At 38.5% G+C, this 11,528-nt stretch overlaps 1 protein-coding gene and 1 pseudogene across 1 annotated transcript in view; both read right to left on the reverse strand.

The window, feature by feature from the left end:
• Positions 1-1,954: 1,954 nt before the first annotated feature.
• On the reverse strand, positions 1,955-4,893 carry LOC109464752 (annotated as a pseudogene).
• A 1,094-nt stretch (positions 4,894-5,987) lies between these two features.
• The window catches only part of LOC109464753, a 17,621-nt gene continuing 12,080 nt past the window's right edge, over positions 5,988-11,528 (reverse strand). Inside the window, exons 3-4 of the mRNA XM_019761827.1 lie at positions 6,231-6,644; positions 5,988-6,001 (exon numbers count right to left, since the gene is read on the reverse strand). Of these exons, the coding sequence (XP_019617386.1) occupies positions 5,988-6,001; positions 6,231-6,644 (428 nt within the window). The remainder of the gene's footprint in view (positions 6,002-6,230; positions 6,645-11,528) is intronic.

Genomic DNA, 11,528 nt, shown 5'->3' on the forward strand with positions numbered 1-11,528 from the left:
TGGTTTGAGCGTGGAGTCAAGGAGGCGATTTATGAAAGACTTTATAAACCATCACTCAACAGGAAGGGAGGACTTAGAGTTGAACTTTCAAGTACATGGGATTCTACTTTACAGCATATCTAGGGACTCACTTATCTTTATCATTACATTAGTTAATACTTTACCATGTGTATTGTATATAGAATCTATAGAACGCTTGTTGCTAACTTATTATTTGTTTATTTAGAACATAAATACTTTTAGAATTAACGGTGCCGTTCCGAGTTCTACCGCAATTTTGAATATTTCACTGATGAAAGATGCCGGACGGCGTCTGAAACGTCTGACATTATTTTCTTATTTTATCCAGAAGTAAAGATTCAAACTTTTCTTATTAGTATTATCCTGGATGATTAATCTTCACAAACGTACATTAACTATTGTATGGAATTTACCATACTAATGGGTATATCAATAAACAAACAAAAAAATCAATCTAGATGCCTGGTTAATAACTATCAAGATAAAATTGTCAATCTAGAGTATGATGAGCTTCTTGAGTGGTGTGTGTAGTTATAAACTGACTACACCTAGCTGCAGATTTAGGAAAATGCAATATTTCTCTTTTACTTTTATTACATTAAAACTGGTGTTCTACAGGGTGAACAAAAGCAGAATCATATGTCTAGCGATCTAGATGCCTGGTTAACTACCAAGATAAATTGTCAATTGAGAGTATGATGAGTGTATGAGTGGTGTGTGTAGTTATATACTGACTAGCTGCAGATATAAGAAAAGGCAATGTTTGTCTTATACTTTTTCACATTATTACTGGTGTTCTACAGGGGGACCCCCTTGCCCCATCCTTATTTATTACATGTTTAGATTATGCATTACGGGTAGCTATCACAGAAACTGATGGCCTCACCTTGCATCACCGTCGTAGTAGTCGCTACCCGGCAGAGACCCTCCCTGACTTTGATTTCGCGGATGATATTGCTCTTCTCAAGAACACAATACAACTTGTACAAGACCTGCTCTACAGAGTCGAAACTGCATGTCAAGCCATTGTGCTGTATCTCAATGCATCAAAAACTAAATTCATTTATTTTAAAATCTGTATATGACTGTCTCTTGTCACGTGAATATCCCATCAAGTCACGTGACAAGAGAACTCCAAGACGAGATCTGAATCGGGTTGATGAAGAGACAGAGTACGTCTCGAAAGCTCCCCAGCATAGCTGAACTTTTGCTGTGTGTATATGTATAAACATTTTGTCAAAAGCATTCATTTTTTATCCTCGGAACAGCTCTGTGCATCTGACGAATCTACAATTGAAAGGGCCACTGACTTTATATATTTGGGGGATATACAGATTTCAAACAGGAAATGGAGGTTAGAATTGGGCAGATATGGAGTACCATACATTCTCTACAAAGAGTCTGAAAATCACGGGTTAGTGAGGAAACAAAAACCAATGTTTCAAGCTTGTGTTGTTTCAATTTTGTTATACGGCTGCGAGTCGTGGAGTATGAATGCTTCACAGGTCAGAAAACTGGATGGTACCTTTATCAAAGAAGCTACAGTTCATACAGAACAAACCTTGGTGGAAATTTACAAATAATAAACAACTCTACGGCTCCCTTCCACCAATCTCTACAGTAGTTAAGCGCCGTAGTTTAAGCCTAGCCGGCCATATTACTCGGTATGGCGAACCGGGTGGAAACTGCTTTTTGTCTCCGGAAGCGAAGATGAGAAGAGGCCGTCCAAACTCTACAGTCTACACTAAATGACATTATTGGGTTAGAGACTGGTATGGAAAAGAACTTATTACGGAAATGATGTACGATAGAAAACGCTGGAAGCTGAACTATTTAGATGCTTCAACTCTCCGAGTATTATGTATGTATGTATGTATGTATGTATGTATGTAAACTATGTATGTATGTATGCATGCGTGTATGTATGTATGTATGTATGTGTAAATTTCCTGTATCCAGAGTCCGAGACAACCAAATAAGTAACTTGAAAGATTTGACCTATTTAAAGAAAATGGATACAGAGTGAGTGCTGGATTATGGTTTTTATCAAACAATTTGAATCCTCGACCTGTCAGCTGGGTTAGTGTCTGGCAACTTATGGTCGGAAGTTGGCAGGACGGACCATCATTTTGGACTTTTTCAGATAGTGCCAATAGCTATATAGGAGCCTCCAAACGGGCCCCAAGAGATACCATAGCCACTGTAACCGGTACGGTCAGAGGGGCGCAGGTACGGGCCATTCAGGGCGGAATAAGCGCAGGCCTTGTACCACCACGCTCCCGCGTAGTAGTAACTGTTACCACCAGCACAGGACCCGGCGGACCATGCATCACGGTCTACATCCCTAGCACTGAAGGCCTGACCGTAGAGGTAGTAAGGATGAGATGAAGACGATAAGTAGAACCCATCCCCAGCGGTCCCACTGTACCCACCAACATAAAGGCGATAGTTGGAACTACTTCCCACCGAGAATGACGAATACTTTGCGTACTTGACCACACGATTCCAATCTTCCAACTGTACGTACAGTGTATACGTGTGCTGATTGGTCAAACGGTACATGTTCTCCAAACCCAACCACTGCTCCCCATTGGATGACCCAAACCCGTACACAAAGGCGCCCCATGGTCGGTTAAAGTCGACAGACCCGTCAAACCTCCTCTGTATGACCGTCCACCCTCCCCCATCTGTGGTCTGATCACAGTATACAGAGATCGGGCGGGACAGACCCACAGGTTGTATTTTGTAAACACCACTAGACACTTTATGATACAGAGTTTGGGCTGTGTGGATCTCAGAGCAGTCGGAAAAGTAATTTCCGCGCTTGCTTAAGGCCGGTGGAGCCGGGTCGGTGTGAGCTGTCTGGCTGTCCACATTGTCTGGCTTCTCGGACTTGTCGTTGTCGGTTTGGTCCTCGATCTCACGAGACAGCAGCTCTGTAAGAAAACAGCACTTAAGTCAGAAGACAGAGAGAATGAAATAAAGTTAACATGTGAGTCCTTTTTTCAGAACAGGAAAGTAGAAACAGGAGTCTGGTTCTAGCCTCCAGTGCATATCTCCAGCTAGCCTGATAATTTTTCCGTCATCCCATATATGAAGCGTCGAAGGGGATCCGGGGGCATGTTCCCCCTGAAAAAACAATTAAAAACTAGACGCTCTGAAACGCAATCTCATGAATTTTGGAGGCAATTTTGAGAGGCAATGTTGCATGAAGAGTCCAGTGTATTCACATGCACCGTTGTAGGAAATAAGAGAAAATTTGATAAAACTCGACAAATTCTAATCATTAGGTATATACTAGATAAATGTAATGTGCAGTTCCTCACTTTTTATCAAATCAAAGATCTGGCCGTCCTCACTGTCTGGTTGCTCGGGGTTTTCGTTGTCGCCTTGGTCATATGTCTCCCGAGCAGGCAGCGATTCTGTAAGAAAAAAAATGCGTTGACTGACAAAACAGAAAAGTATAAATAGAAGTCTGGTTCTATGCTCCAGTTTATGTACGTTTCTAGGAATATGGGAATTCGAGACAATCTTATAGAAAAACGAAAGAAAAACGGAGTCTCAGACTAGAATATTAACTAATCGGTAACGCAAATCAAATCAAACATCTACTATGACCACTTACGATGAAAAAAAGAAGAAAAAAAAGTGCGTTGACTGTCACTTTTTCAAAACAGAAAAGTATAAATAAAAGGCTGTGTAACGCTTGGTGGCCAGCCTAATAATGTGTCAAAATATATTATGTGCCAAAATGCATTATGTATATCAACAGCTTTGTACTTCGGTAAACATCTTGCCCGTCTGCCAGTATTAATATGCACCACAAAGAAGTGGCTAGACAAGCCCAGTTAACACCTATATGTGGGCTGCCGCATTGTCTACCAATCAAGGTCAGAGTCGGTTATGCGCATAATTAGGATAGCTTTAAAGGCAGTCGTGAGTCGTGTGTCGTCAGTGATTACGAGAGAGACAAGGCGGAGTTACTTCTGAGTGTCCTGTGTCCGTTCCAACTGAACAAGTCAGTCCTTAGTCATTTGTCTATAAAAAAGTACACAACGCAATGTCCGATTGTTAATGTAACTGAGGCTCTTGTTAGTTGTCAGGAACTGTAGAAGAAAGGTTGGATATCTTGTCGTTACAATGCTGTGGTTGTTTATTATTGTGTTACACTGTGAATAAATACACTCCTCCGAGAGCAGAATCCAGTATCCGAATCGTGCTTGCTTGAATGGTTAGGTAAGCTAACATAGAGCAAAAAGGTTATTGTTACAGCTGGTTCTATGCTCCATTTCATGTACGTTCCTAGGAACATGGGAATTCGAGACAATCATATAGAAAAACGAAAGGAAAACGGAGTCTTAGACTAGAATACTAAATAATCGGTAACACCAATCGAATTAAACATGTTCTGTGAGCACTTACGATGAGCTTGGATTGAACAGACAACTAGAAAAATGGATGATATCGCCCCTTATCAAATATAGTGCCAATAGCACGAATATTTTTCTACAACACACATTGACTGAAAATAACAGTATATCTATTTTGACACTCTTAGAATATAATTATATAACCAACAACTGAAACAAGCCATAGAATTCAAGCGCAACATACCACAGGTGGAGGGGTCGAGAGACTTGAGGTCGTTTTCTGCAGCTCTGTGGGTACTTTATTCATAAATTTACCGTAACAAAGTTATTATCTTATTTCAATAATAGAGAATCGTTGTCAACAATATTCTAGGAAAAGTCACCAAGTTTGGCCGTTCTAGCGCTAGCCGTTCAAACTTTAATATTCATAATATATGCTAATTTGATGACGTCATTGGTCAAAATCCAAGATGGCGGACCATATTATTAGCTCTGACGTCATCGTCAGAATTACACCAAGTTTTTAGAATTTAATTCTATTAGTACATCATTCTCTAAAAATTTGGTTGCCATAAGATGAGTGCAAAAACATATGAAAACGAAAATAAAGTAATGTAAAAGAACGCCAGTGTATCCATTACGATCGAAAGCTGGCCGGGGTCAGAGCGGACCCCAAAAGAATTTCTGCACTGAGTTTTTTTGCACCGTACTGAGGGACAACTTTTTGGGTGACAATTATCTGAAATTTAAAAAAAAAGAACTATTAGAATATATAGTGCTGGGACCGCAGGTTTACTGTTTAGGGTTAAATGAAAACTATGGACAAAAGCAATACCTCTCAAGTATACACAATCTAGATATCCGCAAAGCGATCACAAAAATAAGAATAACTTGTCATAAATTGAACAAAGAAATGGGTCGATACCAGAAATGACCAATAATTCTGTTAATTTTGGTGGAAATGTTTGAAAATGAACACCATTTTAGAATATATTTTACACTCCACAATGATAGGTGCCTAATGCTGTTTCCTTTTTTCACTTGTTCAATTGATTTCAATACGTTAGATCCTATAGACAAATTCAATTACTTTCTGAGGGGACATAACCAATGCAGAGTTCAAATGGAGAAATACATTAAATAATGTTTCAATCTTAGAGACTACAATTTAGAGAATAATTAAACCTTTATTGATACAACTGACATATATTCTGTACGTAATGTATTGGCCGCTTACATGTATTCTGTAAATAGGATGACGTTGTCCATACTTTGTTTGATCTTTAGTTGTAGGAGACCATACAAAAGTCCCTGTATGTTTTGTTGTGTCAATAGAGAGTCTATTTAAATGTCATTATGATATTAAAATGAGGTCTTAAGTACATAGAGCGCACACGTGCACACAAACACCCCAAAAACAACAGCTTTAATTTTTCATGAATGTTAAGATTAAAATACCAACATCCTACGCTGTATAAAATGCGCGCCATTAACCGAATTTGGAAACAGACATCGTACTGAACTAAGTAATGGATTGCCTTTTCTCTCCGAAGTGACCTGGGCTTTATGGCACTTTTTTTTTAATAAGGAACAATGTCACTCCCAAAAACCTAGAATGTCCAGGACAAAGATACAGAAACCGGAAGAACAAAGGGCAGCCATCAGGAGGACAGAAACAACTTTGATTTTTGTCTTTGATCCAACATCTCCAACAAGTTATGCTGATAAAAAAAAAAGGTGAGAAAAAAAATGGGCACAATGTATAGCAATGTGCAAAGCAACTCTTCTATTAAAAAAAATTAAAAGTGCAAACGAAGATGTACATGTTTTTAAACTTACCTAATTGAGAGAGTTGACAGATGAACTTCCTGTCAGCCTTGGTACATAGTCCATCGTTCCATGTGTTCTTTTTGGAATGGCTTTCGGGAAAGTACTCGGCACAGTCCTCGTTACCGTTGCCGTTGTTGGGCTCTTCTGGACCCCAAGGTCTGAAGTCACCCAGAGGAACGTTATCGTCCCACATCCAAACTCCCTCTTGGTGGACATCAGTCAGTCCAAAACGGAACCAAGCGTTATTGTCGACGCCATTTTTTAGATCGATGAGGAACTCGTTGGTAGTATTGTCCCGGGGTATGGCAAGGGTTCCCCCGTCTAAAGAACACCTACTGACTGCACCGTTGTAGGTTGTCCTGTCGTTGAAGGCCTTAAAGCATCGACGGCTATGTTGATGGAAAACGTACCCATTTAGGCAACCTATTCAAGAACGAATTAGGTTATTATTTCAACTACATGCACTTGTGTTTGAAGCACTATGTAGACAATTGTAATTTTGATGTAAAATGGAAATAGTGAATAATGTTAGTTTGGATGGAATGATTGCCGTTTGATTTCATGACGTTTTACCTGGCATATGTAATGTATCAATGACATAAAACTTGCTGTTGTTTTAATATTATTTCCCACGATATTATTTTAATATTATTTCCCATTATATAAGACGTCCCAAGCTCAGCCGGTAGCCATGTAGCTGAAAACATTGGACTAGAATACGTATCCAAGAAGTAAACAAGTTTAGTGGACAGTGCGGTCGTATCGATAATACGGCGGCGTCAGTAAAAGGAGAGGCCGAAAACCACTCTCATTTTGCCTCTCAAAATAACGGAAATGGTGTTATTTGAGGTTTAAAAATCCAAAATTTCCCGGGGGAGCATGCCCCCGGAACCCCTACAATGCCAGCGGCTGCGGCGCTCGTATCGCGTCTTCGACGCTCGTCCCCCCCCCCTGGGCCCTAAAATATTTGACTCATGACACGGGCTGGCGGGAACGCTGATTACCAGGTATGATTTTCATAGCGGATTTTGAAAAAGGTTTCGATAAGCTTCGATGGGATTTCATGTTTAAGACTTTAGATTATGGTTTTGGAAAATCATTTATTAGCTGGGTTTTCTGTTTTCTATAAAGACATTACAAGTAGAGTGATAAACAATGGTTATATTTCAGCCCCCCTTTCCCTATTGCGTGGAGTTCGTCAAGGTTGCCCGCTTTCGCCGTATCTCTTTATATTATGTGTCGAACTCCTGGCCACGAAATTTAGATCAAACAACACAATAGAGGGATTAACGATGCATAGAGTTGCAATTAAGGTATCCCAATTTGCAGACGACTCAAATTTTCCATTGCAGCCGACATTACCATCTCTCTTTGCCCTAACAAATGACTTAAATAATTATTCAAAAATTTCTGGATTGGTACCAAACTACAAAAAATGCAAAATACTAAGAATAGGAACTTTTTAGGAATACTAACTTTACCTTACCATGCAATCTCCATATCATATGGACAGATGGACCGGTAAAAATGCTCGGAGTTGGGATCACCGGAGACATAAATAAACTTACAGACAATTATCAAGATAGATTAACTAAAATTGATAGAACCCTCCAGCCTTGGAAAATGATACCCATGACACTTTATGGTAAAATCACCCTCATTAATACCCTTGTGGTCTCGCAATTTACCCACTTATTTTTGTCTCTACCATCCCCCGGAAAAACGTTTTTCAAAACATATGAGCAAATAATTTTTTAATTCATATGGAATGGTAAACCTGAAAAAATTAAACGTAAAATCATTTATAATACGTATGACAAAGGAGGTTTAGGACTAATACATTAACCTACATTTGACCTTACTCGTAAGGCTTCTTGGGTTCCAAGAATGTTCTCCCAGGATGACTCAAGTCGTAAATCCGTCTTAGATACATCGTCCGGGATATTTAGTAGACATTTGTACCCGTTTTTACAACTGTCTTTGGGGAAAGAAAGCGCAACTTTCATGTCACCTTTTTGTTCTCTGAGTGATACACTTTGTAAAAAGATATCCACTGATCACATGAATAATGTTTTTAATAGGCTACTTGTCTCACCTAATCCCTTTTTTAAAGATGTTCTTAAAGCATGGCTTTCTTTCCAATTTTAACCTCCCGAAACCTTACAAAAGATACAATCACAACTCTTATGGTGCAACTCAAGTATTGTAATTGAAAATACGCCTATCATATGGGAAAAACCTCTTAAACATGGAATCTTCTTCATTAATGACCTTTTGGATACTAATGGACGGTTTTTATCTTACAATGGCCTTCTTGCTAAATTCGGTACAGCATTTGATAAGCTAGAGTAAAATCAGATATTATCGGCAATACCGCGAAACTGAAAAAAAGCTGTTAGATAATACACCAGTAATAGGCCCTATCTTACCTCATATAGCAAATTACTTATGGTTGAAGGCAACTAAAATAAACAAAATCATCTATACATCTTTTTTGCAATCAGAAAATAGTGCTACAAACCCACTGAACATACAAAGACACTGGGAGGATGAATTTAATATAATTATTCCGTGGAAATGGGTTTTTAATTAATTTATGCCGTGACTATATGCCCGAAACTAAGAATTTTTCAATACAAAATGTTGCACAAAATGTTAGCCACAAAGAAAATGCTACACATTTAAAAAATTCTAAATAGCCCTAATTGTGCACACTGTGAGGAAGTAGCGACCATTAGGCACTTATTCTGGGACTGCCCGAGAGTTGTTACATTTTGGACTGATGTAGAATATGGTTTAAAACAACAGTAAATAAAACCTTACATCTGGACTTCCAGACAATTATTTTAGGTGACATATCTGAAAATTGTAATGTAATCGAGAATTTGTTAATTCTATTGGCCAAACATTATATTTTCATACAGAGAGACAAAAAAAAATAGTTGTAAATCATTACATTTCGTATGTAAAGAGATATTACAAGACAGAATATATGATAGCAGAGAGAAGAAACAAATTAGATATTCATTTTCGTAAATGGGAGGCTTTCCCATTAAATATTTTTAATTAGTACGCTGTTATCTTCTATTTGTTCTGCTTCTTCTCAGACTGTCCATATTACCTGTCATGTATTATCTATCTGTTGTTGACATTTTGTTATTTATTTATTTTATTTTATTCACGTGGATTTTTGAGCATTGGATAGGAAGCACTTGTTGTGCTTATGTAAATCCGCTGCTCATAAAACATAATACAAATGTAAACATAAAGATGACATAAAGTATAGCATTAACTTAAAATGAAAGTGGCTGGCGCACCAATACCTAGCATAACATTATTGAGATTGGTCAAATCTTCCAGAGTGGTAGATATAGTTAAACACAATATCAAAGATACGGCAGTTAGTAGGGTATGGGAGGGAGGGACTACCTGTAAGAAATAAAGTACATAATGTGGCGTCGTTTACGTTGAGTGGGTCTGAAGGAAGTATGTTTTCAAGATGAAGGCAAGATATGGATAGCAACATTTTGGTCCTTTCAGTATTACAAAATTGGCAGTGTAATAAATAGTGTTCTGGTGTCTCATTTGGATGCCCACATTTGCACTCGGGACTACTGATACAGTGATGCTGGAATAGGTGGTAGTTCAGCTGGCTGAAACGAAGCCTGAGTCTGGTAAGGTGAGTCACATGGTGTCTGTGGCCGTGAGAGTAGTGAGGATGTCTGGACATGCTATCACAGCAACACTCTAATTCATTTTTGAATGCACGAATGGGGGTTCTTTAGCGGTCTGGGGTAACTTGTTCCAAGAGAGAACAGCAGAAGGCAAGAAAGATTTTTTGTACTTTTCAGTTTTGAGGGTGAAAGGGAGATAATTCTGGTCAGTTCGCAGGCCATAAGGGGTGGAATCACGGATAAGTGGGGGAACCAAGTCTTGTAGATATTTGGGAACTAAGCCATTGGCCATTTTGTAAAAGAGAACAAGTTTTAACTTTTCGCGTCTGTTGGCAAGTGTTTCCCAACCGACGTCACATAGAATGCGGTGGTGATTCGTCCCTCTCATTGCGCCTGTGCAGCCCGGGCAGCGGACACCTGGACTGACTCAAGGAGGTCTGAATCCTTCATAAGAACACCACACCAGGCAACATTGGCGTACTCAAATAAGGACGTATCATGGCTTTGTACAAGATTTCAAGCGTTTTCCGTGGCACAAAATTTGATATTCTTGTCTGGCTGACGCTCTTATCAAGCTCTCTACCCAGGCTCTCTGCACCACTTTCTATACTCGCGTCATAGACACGCAGGAGGGGTTGCTCATTAATACTGTGTTCTGCTACCTTGAACCCTATCTAGACTGGGGGGAAGGGGAGGTGGGGTGGGGGGCAAAAAGTGCCCGCGCCAACTTTGATGTCGGATAATGTCCAAACGGCTTGTGCTAGGGCCACCACACTTGGTGACATTTATAAAATATTGTTGCTAACAATTTTTATAGCAGTAAGATAAATTAATATTTTCTCGTATTGTCATGGCAACGGGCTTCTGACAGGCATTTTTTGTAAAATCTAGACTATAAATTTTTGTAAAATTTTGACTTCAACAATTAAATTTTCGGGCTTTTATGTTAATTTACGCATGCTTTCTAATATTAATGACATCTTATATACTAAATTCCATGTAATTTTCATCAATAATCATGCATAATTTATGCAAATTTGATGACTTCATTGGCCAAGATCCAAAAAAGAAAAATAGATTTAAAAAAGATAAAAATAGCCGGAATTCAACTAATTAAATGATATGGCGGACCATATCATTAGATCAGGTAAATTCCGGCAGCTATTTTTCTCAAAATTTCATTCCAACTTCGATTTCTGTTACAGAAAACGTTAAATTAAACATCTCTAGTCTATTTCCATTGTATTTTTAGGCTTTATCTTGAAGAAAAAGATTTTCAAAAATTCAATATTGTGGATCCAAGATGGCGGACAGCTTTTAATATGCCTGACGTCATTCTATAACATTTTATGATATAGGCAACACATGATTAAGTAGACCTTAATATCATAAACAATTTTTGTTAAACCTGTGTTGTATACCATTAAGTTTTAAGAGAAAACCGTTTTAAGCAATAAATCACATGAAAGACTAATGATGTCATCTAACGTCATAATGATATCAAAATTGTTGATATGATTGATTATTACTAGTACAACATACTCGGAATGAGCCTTCAGTCCCAAATATCCCCAAAAAGCCCAGTCTACATATGTTTTATTATGCAGATTTAGTCCTCATTTGTCATAATTTG

The sequence above is a fragment of the Branchiostoma belcheri genome, unplaced genomic scaffold, assembly GCF_001625305.1.
Source record: "Branchiostoma belcheri isolate BF01 breed outbred unplaced genomic scaffold, Haploidv18h27 scaffold140, whole genome shotgun sequence".
Classification (NCBI taxonomy): domain Eukaryota; kingdom Metazoa; phylum Chordata; class Leptocardii; order Amphioxiformes; family Branchiostomatidae; genus Branchiostoma; species Branchiostoma belcheri.